Source organism: Amphiura filiformis, chromosome 8 (assembly GCF_039555335.1).
Source record: "Amphiura filiformis chromosome 8, Afil_fr2py, whole genome shotgun sequence".
Classification (NCBI taxonomy): Eukaryota; Metazoa; Echinodermata; class Ophiuroidea; order Amphilepidida; family Amphiuridae; genus Amphiura; species Amphiura filiformis.
In genome coordinates, this window is record NC_092635.1 from 37,029,631 (window position 1) to 37,048,701 (window position 19,071).

General features: G+C 36.4%; 1 protein-coding gene across 1 annotated transcript in view; it reads left to right on the forward strand.

Annotated features, from left to right (window-relative positions):
- The window catches only part of LOC140158994 (extracellular matrix organizing protein FRAS1-like), a 233,186-nt gene that overhangs the window by 160,278 nt on the left and 53,837 nt on the right, over positions 1 to 19,071 (forward strand). Inside the window, exons 15-17 of the mRNA XM_072182295.1 lie at positions 9,949 to 10,089; positions 17,270 to 17,410; positions 18,460 to 18,633. Of these exons, the coding sequence (XP_072038396.1) occupies positions 9,949 to 10,089; positions 17,270 to 17,410; positions 18,460 to 18,633 (456 nt within the window). The remainder of the gene's footprint in view (positions 1 to 9,948; positions 10,090 to 17,269; positions 17,411 to 18,459; positions 18,634 to 19,071) is intronic.

Here is a 19,071-nt window from a genome sequence, read left to right on the forward strand (position 1 = left end):
CTGTAATATAAACTAACAATATAAAAATACAATCAAGGATAATAAAAATCACACGGCAGCCTTTTAAGATACAACAGTATATGATGCGGACAAAAATATATGTCGAGTGTTTTCATGTATTTAGCCTAATTGATTAAACACATCCTACATGGTATGTGGCATTCCCATGAATTTGCATCATATTCTATGTCAGAATATGGGAGAAATTTTAATGAGAAGATGTACTTTTGCTTGTACTTTTGAAATTAAAAGTGAAATAATCTAGGGAACACAGGACGCCATAAATAAGTAGGTTGCAGACATTGTCATTGTGGCTGCAGCGTTGTATTGCGCTATTCCAGTTGAACGCCACACTATCCCTGTGGAAGATTTTGGAAATATCTTCCACAGAGGGAGTATGTTTTTCAAATGTAACTGGTCAGGGTTAATCATTTTGAAATCCATACTCCCCTTATTATGGCTTTACCTATATCTTCCACAACTGGAGTGAATGTTTCAAATGGAAGTTACCTTATTGTTTATTGTATTCAAATTTTATACTCCCTCTGTGGAAGACTTTAGCTAAATCTTCCGCAGAGGTAGTGTGGATTTTAAATGGAATAGCCCAATTTGAAGCTTAAGACTTCATATACATTCCCTGGGAAAATTGGAACAGACCAAGATTATGCTTTAGCAGCTACTAATAATGATTTTTTAATTAACATTGGTACACATATCAGCTGAAGAAAGACATTATAGCAACTTGAAAGGCATGCATTTCAAAAAGTATATTGCTGTGAAAACATTACGACAGTTATTGCATCGCGAAATAGCAAACCATAATACAAAACTTGATCAAGAGCATTGCCTTGATCCCAGACATTTGGTTCAAAAATATTTCCTGAGAAAGCAAGACATGAATAAACAGAGACAATGAAGTGATTACAATGGGATTGAAGTCACAGACATTTCAAGGTATTAATGACAAATGTTGGTATTGAACTATTTCCAATTCAAAACATCCTCGTCCAATAGTTTGCCGATTTGGTCAGAGTTGTTTATTTCACATCAAAAGTGAGACATGGAAAAAATGGGAGACAAGGTTATGATTTCTGTAAGATTTTAGTCACGGTCATTTCAAGATGTCCATCGTTCACCACCACTCATCTGCTCTCTTCTTTATTTAACACGGAGCAAACAGGAACTGTGGTCTGCTGACAATGTAACAAGTTCTTGCCGGAAATGTCTGAGATTTTGACAAATCTTGTGAGTCACAAAAAATGTGAAAATCCTTGGTTTTGTCTATATTTAGGCTAAGAAAGTTGCTCCATCAAAATAAAATGTCTGGTGTACCTTGCTCATGTTCTGTGCTTGGATACAGGTAATCTGTACCCTGCTGGGTGCAGGTGACTAGCAAAAATTGTGTTTTCTCAAAGAAGTTGACAAAAAATACATTTGGAATGAATATAAATACGTATCTGAGACTTGATTACAAGCATACATAGGATTTGGTCACTTGTGTTTAATTTCTTCAAATAGGACGAGCATTGCACAATGGTGAAGAGTACTCTTCTCCAAGGGTTCTCAAGTTCAGCTCCACATAGGGATGTTTGCTAGGGTGTTGGTGATTATAATTGATTTGACAGTGCCTGTAGATTGAAGTCAGATTTTAGCTCTACCAAGCTTGACCAAATGAACTGTGAGAATGAGCCATCCACTGGAAAGGATACCATGCTGATGGTCAAACATTCAGAGAGTCACATGTGTATAATCATAGTCTATTCTTGAAGGAGTATGGCTTTCTGAATGTCCAGATGGCTTTCAAATGGACTAACCTGTGAGACAATACTACACTACCAGCTTCCTATTGTTGCCACCCCAGAGGTACACTGCTGCTAAGCTACTTTGTGGTTACTCTGAGTACCAATCCAGTACTAGTGTTTGTGCAGTACATGTGATTCCGATTATGTGTACTAGAGTACCCTCACAGGTACTTTTGTACCAGTGAAGTAGCTGAGCACCAGTGTACCTGTGAGGGTGACATCAATAAGAATCTGCTAGTGTAATCATAATCCATGGTTTATAAGTGTACAGTCATGCTTTGAAAATCAAAACTCATTCCCGAAAATGTGTTTTATGATACATGTGTTACAAATCACTTCTCATAATTCATTGTAAATGTGTAGCCATTCAACATGCTATGCATTATTAGTACAGCATTTCATAGCTCTCCTTGTCAAGTTGATTTCCTGGCCAGTCTAGACTGAGGTTTCCAAAGGAAAATAGAAGAGGCAAATTACAGAGTTAGGTGGTCGTGCATATCAATATTTGACCATTGCACAGAAATAGACTAATCATCAGGATACACCTGTAATTTGCATACTAAAATATCTCAATTTCCTCATGATGAAATTGAGTTATAGATTTGACAAAGATTTCTTGTTGATGATGAAGGTCATTTCTGGTTCTTCTTTTACGTCAATGTGAGTCGTTTCTGACGTTTCAAGTCCAGATACTTTGATTTTCTGATTTGATTTTTTTGTTGAAATTTTTGCATTGATTTCGTATTGATGAAATTGAGTTTTAGTTTTAAAAATGATTTCTTGTTGATGATGAAGGTCATTAAGTTCTTCTTTGACGTCAATATGAGTCGTTTCAAGTCCAGATACTTTGATTTTCTGATTGTGACATGAGTGATTTTTTGTAATTTTTGCATTGTTATCCTTGTAAGTTATAGTTTTAAAATGAATTTCTTGTTGATGATGAAGGTCATTTCTGGTTCTTCTTTTACGTCAATGTAAGCCTTTTCGAGTCCAGATACTTTGATATTCTGATTGTGACATGAGTGATTTTTGTAATTTTTGCATCAATTTCCTAGTAGTTTTGGAAAGGATTTCTTGTTGATGATGAAGGTCATTTCTGGTTCTTCTTTTACATCAATGTGAGTCGTTTCAAGTCCAGATACTTTGATTTTCTGATTGTGAAATGAGTGTTTTTGTTGTTGTAATTTTTGCATTTTTGATTTCCTAACAATAAAATTAAGATATAGTTTTAAAAATGATTTCTTGTTGATGATGTATGGTCGTTTTGGGTTTCTTCTGTAATGTCATTATAAGCCATTCAAATCCAGATAATTTGATTTCCTGTTAGTGAATTGAGTGAATTTTTAAGTTGTTGAATCGTCAAGTTTGTCTCTTGCTTGCATCTTCTCTTCAATCTATATTTATTGTTGTGTAGTTGTGTAGAGGTCAGAGTAAAGTATAGGTACATATTTCAAAATAGATTGAAGGATTTTTGGGAGTGTTGACCTGAGCTTTTGTCTCAAGGTTTGTCTTGAAGTTGTCTGGGTCATGTATCACACATTTTCGATATCTCTTTCTTAGCATCTTCTGTCTCAAACGTGATGTTTATTTATTACTCATTGAAATACACAAGGAAAAGGTTAAGAAATTATAAAACTATTTGGGTCACTTTATTGAGTTGATCTAAAAAATCAGAACCCCAGGGCATACCCAGCAAATGGTTTAGCTCACCCAGGTATGTTCAAGGGGCCTTGTGTGCCGGATTCAAAGTACTGCTCTCCAATAAGTGGAAGAAGTTAATTTGCATTATTAATGGTCAGTTAATGAAATAGGTGTTACCAGAGTTGGTAAGAGGTCAGAAATCAAGCATAAGTCTTGATAGAGTGCCAAAGTGATCATTTAGGATTTAAGGCTTATGCGAAAGATTAAGTAAGCATTAGGCTCATCTGATAGGATTAAAGCATCATATCTAGGTTAAGATGTGTGCTGTACTAGTGCAAAGTTTGGTGCTCATTAAAATGGTGCTCATTAAAATTAATCTCTTGATGGGGATAACACGCGGTAGTCCACATTTGGTGGGTAACTCTTGTCTTTGGCTTAGAACAGTGAGTTTTGCAGGTATAGTTTTGGATTAAGCAAGAGTTAGTCTCAAAGTCGTCTTGCAGAACTAGGGCACAGTGCACTTCTTCAGGGTTCAATCTGCGACATGGATAATGCATTTGCAGTCTAAAAAGTAAATGGATATTGTATTTGAAACATAACAATAAATATGACAGGTTTATTTTGGTAATCAATTCCGTTCAGTCACTTAATTGTCTAGTACTAATTGAATGTGATTGATATTACCCTTTGTGTGAACAGTGTTGCCAAAACTTTTCAGCGTCAAGGCGCGGCGCATTGAGTCGCCATGCCACGGTAAAGGATTCTCAAGTAGCCCAATTTCTTAAGCTTCCAAAAAAGCCACTGGATATTTGGGCAGATTTACCCAAATTTAGAACGCAAAACACCCAATTGGGTGGAAAAGCACTTGACTTTAAAACTTCCGGTACTTACTGGGAAGTTACTGACTGATTAATAAATGGTCACAAAACCCATTGTACTTGAAAGTTGGAGCTTCAGAGACTCAAAATCTTTATAAATCGGCTAAATTGAAAGGAAAATACATCAAATTACTGCCGCGGCCTGAGACTGGCAAAAGTAGCCCAATTTTAGGCAAGTAGCGGCATACTTTTTTGAGTAGCGGCAAGTGATCGCCAAGTAGCCCAATTGTGCGCCTAAGGCGCAACGTTGGCATTACTGTGTGTGAGTTTAGCATACCTTTTGTTTCTGTCGATACACCTCGTTTCAGACAGGATTAGGGATATTTCCTTTCAACAGGATTAATTCCGGGGGTTGCCTGGATGGATGGGTGCGATGCCATCTGGAAAGCGCTGACTTTTTAAAATGCCCTATCATTGTGTTAAGTGTGATTTCCGTTGTCCAATTTTTCTGATTTTTATAACTGACAAATGGGTGTGGAATGATATGGTTAGACAATTTTGCATTTGTATGTAGGTGATAAACATAACTACCGTCTGGAGTTTTCTAGGCCCTGTTCCAGGTATGTGTTTTACAAAGGTGGTACAGGCTTATTGACAACTCCAAGTTAGGCTTTCAGAATTTAAAATCCCCTGAGCACTACCTGCCGATCTAACATGGCCTCTGATTGGTCAATTACATGATATCTTCATTTTAATCACCAATCAGAATGGAGCTTTGCAAATAATTCACCCAATTTTTTTGTGTGATGAAATTATTCTAACAATGTTGCTGATTGGTCCAATTGATAATGAAAACTTCTTTTTGACCAATCGGCAAGTAGTTCTCATGTGGTTAAGGGCACATCTGTGGTTGTATTATCATCCATCAGAATTCAGAAGCATGTTAATCAACACTTTTGTTTCAACTAATGTGCTATTCCAGTTGAAAACCATATGCCCCCTGTGAAAGACATGGCCTTAATCTTCCACACAAGGAGTATGAATTTTAAATCAACTCCCTGTGTGGGAGATTAAGGTCATGTCTTCCTTAGGGAGTGCCCAACTTTTTCTTGAAATCAATACCGGCAATAATAACGATTTCGCTTGATTAGATTTCTATTTGATGGTGTGGAATCTACATTAAGTTGACTTAAGTTGACCTGGCTCTGGATTTGTAACCACATCTTATTCACATCATCATTTATATTTGCATTATTCTAAATCATATAACCAAAACTAAAATGACAGAAACTGATAGCTTCAGAGAAATAAAAAAGGAAGAGAGGAATGAAAGGTCATAAGCACATTACTTATATCCATAAAGCAGTTTGGGAAGAGCATTTTAAATCATACTCTATGAGAATGAGTAAGGAAGTGCATTCAGCAAGAATATAAATATAATCCTCAAGTTGGCTTTGGTGGTTAAAAATATAGGTCAAAATCACTCAATTTTAACATCAAGAAATATGCAAATTGAAATGATAATCTATCCTGTGCAAATTATTTCAAAATTGTGCCAAATATGTCATGAATTTTCATGAGATGTTATGTCAAGGAAGTGGCAAATGTTTCGGAAGTGACGCTGTGTTCACGTAATCTGTACTGCTGCTGGGAATACAACTGATTGGTGGAGCTATGTGTGTTTGTACCATGTTTATGACAACATCCATAATGAGAGATTTCCCACAAAATTGTAGGATGCGTCTTGAGAACCACCAATTCATACTAATTGCTATGCATCTTTGTACTCATTCATTTTATTAACCCCATGAGCGCTACCTGCCGATCTAACGTTGCCTCTGATTGGTCAATTACATGATATTTTCACTTCAATCACCAATCAGAATGGAGCTTTGCAAATAATTCACCCTAATTATTTTGTGTGGCAAAATTATTCTAACAATGTTGCCGATTGGGCCAATTGATAATGAAAACTTCTTTTTGGCCAATGGGGTTAACACTACAAAAGTGCTCATGAAAAAGTGAAATAGTATTTTTTGGAGGGGTGTATGATTTTTAAGGCTGGGTTGTTGACTTCACAATATAGTCCATGAGAGAGAAGGCTATCACATTAGGCCACACATTTGATGATGTAATATTGGGTGATACTGATTACTTGCACATAAAGAGTAAAATAATGTCTCATTGCACATGTTGAGGAAGCAATTAGTTTTGAATCCAGGAATTTAATGAATCAGATTTGTCAGTCATCTCTTCATTTGTTCATATTATTATTTGTCTTTGACACATGCCTCACATGCATTCACAAACACATTACTGTAAGTGCAATTCAATTATGAGGAATTGTGGAATAGGCTTTTACACGAGCAGATAAATGAGGGCTGCTTGTTTACAAGGAGTAGTCTTCAGTGAATGGCTCTTTTCAGAGCCACCAAAACTTTTACATTAGCAGATAGGCAAGATCTGCTTGTTCTCTGTAGACAAGTGACAGTCTTCAGTGTACGGCTCTGTTCAGAGCCATCAGACAGAAGCAAGGGGCAGCCTACATGTCTCATTCTTAGGTACTTTGTCCTTTAGAAGATCAGAGCTACTCCTGACAAAAGCTTGACAGTTCCAAACTTTTCCAACGGCGAACACGCTAAAAACTTACTAACAATTTTGAGGTTCAGTTATGAGATGCAGTCATACACTATGTGGGTGACATCACAAGATTGTACTGCATGGACTTTGGACTTGCATCCTCAACTTATACTGACAGAATATGACTAGCAGCTCATCTGCTTATTGCATCCACTCCGCATCATAACTAAAACTTGTAAATGATATACATTGCCCCTTGTAATGATATTGAGGAAGCAAATTAGACTAGGAGCTTGAGATAATCTGTTGTACATGATACCCTGACACATCAGACAGGTCTCTAAACCTACCATAGACAATATGGTGTCATGTAATCGTCTAGACAATCCATGTACCATTCCTATTGTTAATGTCTATTTTGATAGCATCAAAAAACAATCTGTCAATGAAAAGATGCAGATTCATGTCCTAGTATTATTCTTTTGGTTGGCTGGCCTGTGCCTGATACATTTTCAGAGTTATTCAACCTATGTATTTGAAGAAATCTTGTCTAGATGGAGAAGTAGAAAAATCCTTTTGATGTCATGATAGTATCTGCAGCTGGAGAGGGAGTGTTTCCGTGGACCAAAGCGTTCAACTCACCGCCGCCCGTCCCAAGTCGGGGGCAGTTGCAGTAGACTGAAAGAACTGACAACAGGATGTAGTATAACCTGGGCTTGATAATCCTAACACCCATCAAGACTGTGCACGTCCTAAAAAAACATTGATGCAGTTCAAGCCAGGTAGCAAACACACCCAGCCATAGTTTTCAATCCTTAAGAAATGTGCTTCAACAGATTGAGCATTGTAATAATGTAAGAAATTGGTTTGATCACATTGGTTCTGATTTTTGTCTCTCATTTTCAATCCATTTACTTGAACTGTTTTGTTTTTCACTTGCAGTGAAGTTTTATTTCGTTAATATGTCTTATTAAAGTCAGCTGCAGAGAGAAACTCGGAATGTTGCGTCTGATGTCTTGCCAATTGGACGAAATATGCAGGACTGGGCAGGTCAGCAGACAATCATGGCACGCCTCTGATGATGTCAGATGCAACATTCTGAGTTCATATCTGCCGGTGATTGTAGGGATGCACAGGTACGAGATGCAGAATTATACCAAGTGTTGAACTGAATGTTATAAATCTGTCTCCCGATCTGGCTCTGTGATTGTAATACTTCCATTTGGTCACCTGAAATCTGTGTGATGACTTCAATGTGTTTCGGGATTATCTAATTATTGGACTGCTCTCTTGGTACAGGCTGTACCCACTTGAGTCTTATTTACAGCATTTTGTTGCTTGACTGAAAGAAAACTTAAAATTTGATGAGAATTGCATGGCATGCTAAAATTTTTGGAAAGAATTAGGAAGCTCCTTTGAAGTCAAAAATCTTTTTTAATGAGCTCAAAAGTCACTACAATGTTGACATTGCCAAGATGACATCACAGGGACGCTGTCATTAATTATGATGGAGGAAATTGCATTGACTTTGACACTGATTTACAACACCATATCAAAACACTGGCTACCTTAAATCCTTGGACAGGATTGACCAGCTAAGGTCATGTAGAAATCCATTCAGGCAATCTGCAGTTTCCTCAAAGTTAATTTACATTATAGGAAGCAGATCTATTTCAATACGATTATGCTGATCAAAAAAGTTCTGCGCGTTATGTGTAGCTAGGTTTTATAGTAAGGTACGCCACCCATGAGTTACGCTTTATTCAGTGAGTATGCACCGTTCTCAAAATAATCAGACAGTGTATGACAGGAGTGACGTATGTAACTGAAAGGTAAAAAAATGGCTAAATTGGTACCGTTGGATTACAATTTGAATACACCCCCCACACACCCCTACCCACCCACAGACAAACAAACACATTTTTAGTTTGTATAGATGAGTTGACTTCTGACGTCAATGCCTGGCAGTATGCGCACGTATCATCACAATTTCCATTGTTTTTTGCCTGGCAGTATGCGCGCGCATCATATTTTGTTCAGGGCTCATGTTTTTAAAACTCCCGCCACATCATAATAAGGCTATTGAGCAGTGTAGTGGTCGCATGGGGTTCACTCAAGCATATTGATATACCAGTCTCTTGCCTTTGTTGATAAACATTGAGGTCAACTTATCTATATTGACATTACATGAATTTGAAGGCATACCATTACTTATCCAAGATAGAAGCCATTCTGTTTTGTAAGCCTTTGTCAGATTATCAACTGTCTTGACACGTTGTGATGGTGTTATTTTTGACATAATTTACTTTTTATTTGCAGACAAATTAAGACTAGGATTGACAAATATTTATGGATTGCTAGAGGGGTCCTGTAACAATATGTCACCTTTAGGTTAAACAATATTGATTTAGTGAGTGTTGTAAGTGGTTGTATCCTACACTGGTAGTCATTGTTGCAATCAAATTATTTGGGGTAAAACTTGATACTTTATAGAATAAATTGTACAATGATACTTGTTAGAATAATAATGTAATTTGATTATTCTGTTATTATTGTCACATTAGTTTAGAATTGTAAACATGTACGTACTTCATATACTGTTTGGGTAGGTGTAAGTTGCTTCTTTATAAACTTCCTTGCATACATTTATTTCACATTATTGCAGGAGAAATAGCATTTACAACGTGAGCATATTCAGAGGACTTAGTCTAGAGACTAGTGGTTAAATATGGGTGAATGCTTTAGTCCATTCTGTATAGACCTGCATACATCTATACCATTTTTCACCCTGATGTGGCAGTGATGTGAATGCGTTGAAGCAGATATTTCGCTCACAAATCTATGTTGTGTTTTTAAGAGTGTTTTTGTATGCCAGTGCTTTGAGCGAACATTAGCGATTTGAGGCTGCACCAATGAAATGCGCACCAATATCACTGCCATATCAGGGTGAAAAATGGTATAGTATACCATGTAAAGTTTCATCGAGATTGCTGTTGTTTATTCTTTTAAAATGCGTATGTGTATGACACTTCAAGGTACTGATATGATTGTTTTCTTAAAGTATAATTCAACACAATATTTGTCTGTCTTTTTTTATGAAACAACAGAATGTGACCAGTCCTGTGAAACCTGTCACCATGACAACCCACGATGTGTGACTTGTCCTGCCAGACATTTACTACAAGATGGCCGCTGTGTTCAAAGATGTGGAGCTGGGTTCTACCAGGTTAGCAGTACACAATGTGAAGGTATGTATTGATATCATGCATGCGCAAGAAAGTCATATCTGCAATGACTCTGTTGAATAATTACTTTGTTCTATGATGAGTATATGCTTAGACCAATATGCTTGGGCCAATTATATTGATTAACAAAAACACATACAAACAATATTCATTGATTAAACTTCAAAGTTATAAATTGGTTCACCTTAAGTTCGGTACTGCGGCGAGCAAAATATGCACGTATGTCACTACGGAACTTGAGGTGGATCAGATTATAGCGATAATTTCCACCACACATGTTTTTGAAACTACCCACAAATTATGCAAATGGTGCTACAAATGCTTGCTTCATTGTGGTTCAAAATGGTGGTCAAATTTCCTGTATAACTTCCCTTTACCTTTACACACTAACACACATACACAACCCCTAAAAAGCACTATTTACACAAGGGGCCAATATGGAACCCTACTAATATTTTGACTATGACTCAGACCGTCGTCTGCAACCTTAAATAAAAATGTGCTGTCCTGGTCCGTATTACCCCGAAGTAGATGCCGCAGAGGAGAGATTAGGCAGCAATATCAGGCTACCATATGGTGTTACCTGAGGTGGTCTCAAAGGATACCGGCATTAAACATGTACACTGTGTGCTCATCTCCTTCCTCCTGTTGTCGTCTGCTCAAATTGTCGTCGTCTGCTACGGAGGTATTTTCTTTCTTGATTTATATGAATCATTGTGTATGTTCGACTATAAAAGTCTGAAAGTGGACAATTTGGTGGATGGTGGATTACCATGTGCCCATTTCTGAGGACTCAGTCTAGAAAATAGTCTGTTTGGGTAGCAAGATTTGGTCAAAATAGGTATTTTCTGTCATTTATGTTGAAGTTTCTCAACCTTAGCTGTCCAGTATGTACTTTGGGAGATTACGTGATTCATGTTGTATGTTGTTCTGAAGATCATGTCCTTTCGTCTGGTGGATTACTACGTGCCTCCATTTGATACATTATAGGCTTAAACAAATTTCAAATTTGGTAAAAATCAACATTTTGTGTGGTATATGTAAACATTAAATAAAGAGTTTCTGTCTGCTGTAAAAGACGAAAAGATATAATTTAATCGTCCGGGCATCATCACTGGTGCCCTTAAGATCTCCCGAGGTCATGAGGCAATTGGTAGAAGTTGAAACAAAGTCCAGCTAGGTTGTACAATCAGGTATGCCACACATGAGCCATACTTTCTCAAAGTGTATTGCTCTGAAAAGACTCAAGAGAATGTTGGGCAGGCGTGAAGTACCATACACATAATACAAGTTCTCCCAAAGTTCTAATGATGCCTTAAGATTTGTTAGTGTTTAATACTGGCTGTTAAATCACTCTCAAAGGTGTTTTTTCTTTGCTTGGTTAGTGATTAGTTGGATTTCTTTTTTGCTAAAATAATTTCAGGTTTGTGGTACGTATTGCTGTTTTGTTTTCAAATAATATCTCAGACTTTCTCACTTCTTACACACATAGCACGATTTTGATGCAAACCATGCCAAGTTCCACTTTCCCGTATTTTGATTAAGTAGTCATTAATACATAGACACTTTAACTAGCACCAAATGTCGTCTGCTGAAATTGAAAGAGACTGCCCTCATTTGGAAGTTGTTAATATCACAATATTTCCTTTCTACTGTTTTTACACTGTCCGTTCATGTTGCGGAGGATATTTACATGGTTAAAAATGGGTTCTGTGGATGTTCTTTAATTGACCGTGACTGACTCAAAAATGTTATTAGTTGAACTAGCGATAATTTATGTTGATGACAACTCAAAAATTCTTAGTCAGTGGTAGAGTGGTTTAACTTGCAATCGCAGGGTAGACTTCAATGTCCATGTTGACACTGATCACCCTTGTTGAGGTGGGCACTAGCTTCACATATGTAGCGCATTGTAAGTGTAGTGTGTTATATGCCACGGAGTATGTCCAACTGAATTTGTCAACAAGTTTCATTCATTCTAGAACAAGGGTAATTTTATGCTATATCAGATGCAGTTTAACATGGTATAGTGGATTTACTGTCAGCATGTGGTTCATGGTTAAGTGATTGTTGTAACAAGTATACACCCACTATTTTAAGACTTTGTTGTGTCTAAAAGAATCAGCCAAATGTGTGTGCTTTCTTCTGAAATAAGTCTTTTTCCTGGAATACAGTCTTATGTTGAAGTTAGATGTCTGGTTTGCTTCTTTTTGACTAACGCTTAGCCTTAGAGTAGTCATCTTGAATATCCTTACTATTCTTATCAGCTCAGTAGGATGCGTCCTAAGAATTGGAGCAATTCCATTTAAGTTGTCCCATCTCCCCCCCCCCATCTTATCCATCTGAACGGTAACAGAGCACAACTTCATCATTAACTACTACCAAAAAGTATCACTGAATTATACATACCCTTGAAATTATACATACTTCTGCAACCACACTTCCATTGATATCAATTTTTTTTTAATTTTCATTAATTCAACCCACGCAAGACTTGGTTTTGCCGCAACAAGTTGCATACACCCATGGACATTACACAACTGAGTTTGCACAGCCCGTTAGATCTTTATCTGAACTCAAATTTTTCCTTAGGAAATTGGCAATCTCTTTCTGTCTTTTTTCTTGGCAAGTTAGGACGATTGGGTCATGCTCTTCTTTGATTCAGTGAGCGAATCTTGCTCAAATGTCAAAAGTTTGATGTGTATTGGTCGCAGGGAGTTATGTAGAGTTGTCAAGTTGTACTGGTAAGATATTGAAATGTGTGGTGTGAAATACATGCATTTGATGCACATGTGCAGAATTTGACAAGACAAGAATGACCATTTTTGGTTTTAGACATTTTGCAAATATATGCGGAATCACAGTTGTCAACACTTGGTCTGTTTGTTCCTAGCATGATGAATGGGTGTGAATTTTTTTATTTATGAAAGAAAGGCAAATCATATGAAAGGTGGACATGCAGTGTATATGGGATAGCAACAGCAGCAAGCAAACCTGTGGAAGCACCTGTGCACATATTCCCACACATTTCATTTAAATTTTTCACTCAGCATTTTACACATTCATGAGAGATTTTTGTTTCTAAGGATATCAGATAAGGAATTACATGTTGTGAATTTCCCCTGCAGGAAATACATATCACTTTCTGTAGAGCAATTGCAAAGACCTGTTATCAACATTAATGTTCATTTTGTAACGAACATCATAGGATTCAAGATGGTTTGTATTACTGTAAATACGCATCATCATTTAAACTTATCACAACATTTGGAGATATCCTGTTTTTACAGTTTGTTTTATCTTTTGTCACTTTAGCTCTCAAATGTTGCCAATATTCCTGTATGGTCTGGAGTCATACCTTTTCACCTTTACTCTGAACTATTATACTCGTACCTTTGGCTAATCTGCCCCTCTTTACTCTAACCCTAATCTTAACTATTTGACCCTACATCCCATCCTTATCCTCAAAACCTAGTCCAAAATCATATGATGGACTGAGCCAAATGACAAGGGGGTGAAATTACACAGAACAAAGGGGCAATAGGTAAACAAAGTAAAATTTATATATTACAATACATATTTGTTATGAGAGTTCATGACGATGCATGAAGTGATAAGGAAAATAACCGGTTTGTATTTTTAGCAAATGAACCTAAAACAATAACAAAAATCTTTTAGAAATCAACATTATTGTGCATTTTGCTCTGCTCACTTATAGAGTCAAAATCAAGAGTTAAAATCAATCCACTTTCACAAAAAATCCAGCTGATTTTACATGCATACAGCCAAAACATGGTGTTTTCCCTGTTGCCTGAGTACCAATAAAAAAGATCCAAGCATTTATGATAGTCTTATATTCAGCATATAATGCACAACCAAATATGAAATGGCTACTAAAGTTAATTGGGAAAATACCACTTTACATTAGCGCAGCATTTCTCAGTAGCCAGAAGGGTGTTTGTCGTATTAAGGGTGATGACATTTCTTTTCCCTTTCAATTAATTGAGTGGATAAACCTGACCCTTACTCAGAGCATTATAGTGATTTTGTTATGCACTTATTGTGTCAAATTTGTTCATTACATGATTTCCAACATGATTTCATTTCAAAAGGACACATTTCCTGATTTAAAAACATTTTCTGCCGCGTTGAATAAGAGTCAGTCACCGGAGGACAACGCCATAGTTTAGGCCCTATTGGCCTATTTTACAAATGGCACATTGATTTATTCTTGAAGTGTATAGATTTTACCTGGTGCAGTTATAAATAACCCGGCATAATATGAAGTCGGGAAATAGAAGGATATCTGCGATTAGATGTGACTGTCTTGTGTAACTTTCCTTGTCTACATTGGGAGAGTGTAATAAAGGGATTTTTGAATTGAAAACTACTAGGGTGTGGACAATGAGGTCAATTTTAGGAGCACGTCTTGAAGATTTATAGTATATCAAATTTCTTTGGATGGTCACACATTTTAACATACTGATTTCAAATTGATATTGATTTAAAAATAATATGGGTAACTCTGATGTTTTTTGGGTGCACGAAATTTGGGAAGTCAAAGAAAGTAGCGGACAAGTAAGTTCAATACTATACCATTTTCAATTTTTGTGGCAGTGATGTCAGTGCACATTCGCTGGGCACAGCTTCAAATCACAAGAGTTAGCTTAAAGTGCTAGCATACACACGCATTTAAAGGTGCCGGTGAAAAAGCTGCATCAACGCACTGACGTCATTGCCACGCAAAGGTGAAAAATGGTATAATGAACGTGTTAGTGTGTAAATGAGTATCATGTTGATTCTGAGAATGTTTGCTGATATTATTTAATGGTCTTATTTGTTATTGAATCAATTAAGCCAGGTTTTGTAAGAAAGTCTTATAAAATCAAAATAGTTTGACAAAATACTGATTTTCAGTTGGAATGATTCCAATAGATACAGAAAGCATCAACAGTTTGGAATTTCACTTGGTGTGAAATGTAGAAAGTTGATTTAAGAAAGAAAAGTAGAGCAGACAATCCTGTGAAGGATATGATGCAAAAGATTCTTAATCCTCTAGGTGTGCTGATCTAGCCAAGCATAACAACCTTATCATGACTGCCATGTCAGATTTGCACAATTAAGAGATACATATGGTTGACAACTTGAATTCAGACTTTCATTAACCTAATAATTTGAGTCTGAAAGATCTCATCAGCTTGCTATACAAGATTTTTTTTAAACTCCACTAAGAAGGTTTAAAACAACAATTGCACATTGTTTTGAACATTGACAAGTAAAAGGTTCTAAGATTGAATATTTGTGACAGAAAATTGAATGTACTTAAGTCATAATCATGACCACATGATCATGTGTGTGTCGTCTGTATAATTGTGTTATTTTAGGTTCTGTACAATTTGTGACTCAATGCGAAAAGGAACCACAGATATTAATTGAAATTTTCAACAAAGCTGTCTATTTAATTGAACTCAAAAAGTGCAGTCACTCAACATGTTTGGAAGTGATGGGTCCCGAGTTCCAAACTGATCAAATCAGGTTCATCCTTCGTTCCTTCCACCTCATGAATTAAACTGGATTTAATGCCATCCAAGAAAGGTGATTTTCAATTTCCTTAATTCAAAAGCGAAAATTGTTATAAATTTGAGTGAGTAATCCTTGTCAGTTGTTATGCTTGCTGCGGGCAATCACAGTCCAATGCAGTTGTCTAGTCGGTGTCTAACACCCCTTGAGGGAGAGATAGTAGACCATAGCGTTGTCATGGTTACATTGTCTAGTCATACTGATTGACAGGCGGTGGTTTGGCAACAGGAAGTGGATTAGTGGGGTTGTCTAGGTTTGATTTCACTTCTTGTCATTGTTTCAGTTTAAGAGCTTAATGAGTAACATTTATATAACATTTTTACTGTGGGTTTGCAGACAGGTTATAATAAATAGTTCTAAATTTTCAGTGTCCTTTTACACAAAAAAACATACATAAGCAAAAAACAAATTGGGTCATAAAATATTAAAGTATTTCTTTACTTAGATGTTTTTTAAAAGCATTCTTATAGTGCAAGTCAATGTTATTACTACTCAAGAAGTGTATAACACAAGTGTTTCGGAGGAAGAAGGGACATCGAAGCAAACACACACCTCTACTCTTACAGACAGGAAAACAAGGACCTCAACAAGGCCGTAACTTTATCCTATCTAACCGATTGACACACACATCCATTTCTAATCGCCATTTCGTGGACCTAACACATAACACACATGTTTTGTACTATCAAACTATGACCCTACTTATACTCCTCACCCCGTGGACCTTCGACATACAATGTATTTATGTTATTTGCGATCTTCTGAATATAGTCATTTCACCGGGGACGTCTTCAGTTATTGTGTGTCCATGTTTATTCTGCATTTTTGTTTCCTGTGTGAGCACACACACATATATCCTGCTCCGTTTTGTCGTAAGAATGCAATAAAGTTGTGCCGCATATTATGCGTTGTTATGCCAAAATGGGCATCTATATGCATGTTGCACTTTGTAATAATAAACATGCATGTTACATTACAAAATACCACTGTTACATCAAACTTGACATGCTTGAAGTTGAGTTGAAATTCAAAGTCAGACTTGGGCATGTTTACCAGGCCATATGGGAGGTGGGTGGCAGGCAGGAAGGCAGATAAAAGTAGGTTGTATGGTTTATATTTAGAAATTTGGTTAATCTGGATTAAACCTCTATATCTGTCTCCTCCTACGTGATCGGAATAATGGCAAATTATGTAAACATCTTGAAAAAGTCATTGAAATCTGTAAACCACCTATGGAAGACACAACCTTAATCTTCCATACAAGGAGTGTGAATTTCAAATGAGGCAATCGGACTGTCTGACTCCATTTGAAATCTACACCCCTGTGTGGGAGGTTAAGGTCATGTCTATAGGGGGTGTATGGATTTCAAACTGGAATACCTCATTGCAGATAATCTGTGTGAGTCAGAACTTTACCTTTTTATGTATACCAATTAATTTCTTTTACAGCTTGAAGAAAATACAAGTTTACATACTAGAACTTGAAAACAATGTTTTATTTCCTTTAAATGAGTACTTAATTAGCAGTGCCAATTGATTGAAATTCATATTTTAATGATTTCTAACCAATAGTTGTCTCTTTCTTGCCATATTCTTTCTGCAGCTTGTCATGAGTCATGTCTGTATTGCAGAGGTCCCAGCATAACAGAATGTACATCTTGTGAAGCTCCTACTTTACTTCAAGATGGCCGCTGTATGTCCAATTGTTCCTCAGGTTACTACGATAACAGTGGTGTATGCCGGTGTAAGTTAAACATTACCCTCTATTTATGAAAAATACCATCTTTTACTTTCATTGCGTCTTCAAGCTTCGTATACTGCCCATCGACTTGCATGTCTGTTAGACTTCTTGGTCCGTGTTTTAAGATGAGTAAAAAAAATTAGATGCGATAACAGGCTGATACGGGTTCCACTTGGCAAAATAAAATGTCTGAGAACTACCACATGCATTTGTTTTATTTCTGAGAATTTTTAAATTTTGATAGTTTTATTTTGACTGTGTTTAGTCTGGGGGAAACAGGTGGAATGGAAGGAAAAAACGCATTCACACTTTTTTGTCTTATTTGTTGCTTCTGTATTTTTTGAATTGTACCAAAACATTTATTTGATATAGAAAGATTGATACTTTCCTAAATTTGAAATCCTTCATCTTTGCTACCAATGTTGGGTATTTTTGAAAGGACATTGCCAAAATTGTATACTTTAACATTGGTCAGGGGAAGGGAAAGGTTACAGTATTGATTACTAGTGAGAGTGTTTCCAACAATTTTACTAATATTGTATTTGCTTAAGTTGGCCAGATTGCATGTTTGATAATTCTCACTCAAATAACCAAGAACTACATACAAAATGTGTTTTCAAATGTACTGCTGAATGTTAATTCAGTGCGTTCAAATTTGAATTGAATTGAAATTAATTTTGGGTGCTTTTCATTTGAATTGAATTGGAATGAAAATTATTTGGCTTGGGCATGAATTGATTTGATTTGAAATTGAAATAAATATGAGCAATGAAGAATTGAATTGGATTCAAATTGAAATCATTTCATGATTAACCCTATGAGAACTACCTGCCGATTGGCCAAAATGAATATTGTGTCCAATTTTGAACCAATCATGGAGGGTATTAATTACATCTTCTGCAAATGCAAGTTTGACCATAAATTGCTTAAAGCGTAGTCATAATTGGTAATTGAAATGAGCATTTCAAGTTATCGACCAATCAAAAATGATTTTAGATGACCAGTAGTGTCCAGGGGATTAAATAACCGTTGTACATCTCTTATCTCTTCAGCTTGTCACCGAAACTGTCGTACATGCAAAGGTCCATCAGAAGGAGAGTGCACATCATGTAGAACTGTTGCTCATCTTGTGCAAGGCAAACCACCATTTGGTGATGAGATCCATGGAACCTGCGTCACAACATGCTTAGATGGTTACTTTCCTAATTCATTCGGAGTATGTATGGGTAAGTACGGATCAAGATTTTTGTTGACGGTGGCATATACTTACACAAAATGGTATTGACTTGAGTTATGGACTACTATAATAGAATTTTGGTCATACATAATGGACCTTATTCTCAAAAAATTCTCCAAAAAGTTGTTGAAAACTCATTTTCATCATCAGATCGATATGTGATGTCTTCAGAAGTACCTAATCAATAATTTTGTAAAAAGTAATTTTAATCAAAGTGGATATTCAATCCAATTTAGTCACATTTGGTAATTTACAGTGCAGATGAGAAGTCAAATGTATGAATTTAAAAGGTTATCATTTTTGCATCAAAAGATCGTGAGGAAGAACTGGACTATAGTTTTTGGCAAGGTCCTTTAGAAGTGTCCATTTGCTCTTCCTGATTATCACATAAAATGAACTAGGTCCCGCCTGGGTCACGCGATGCTAC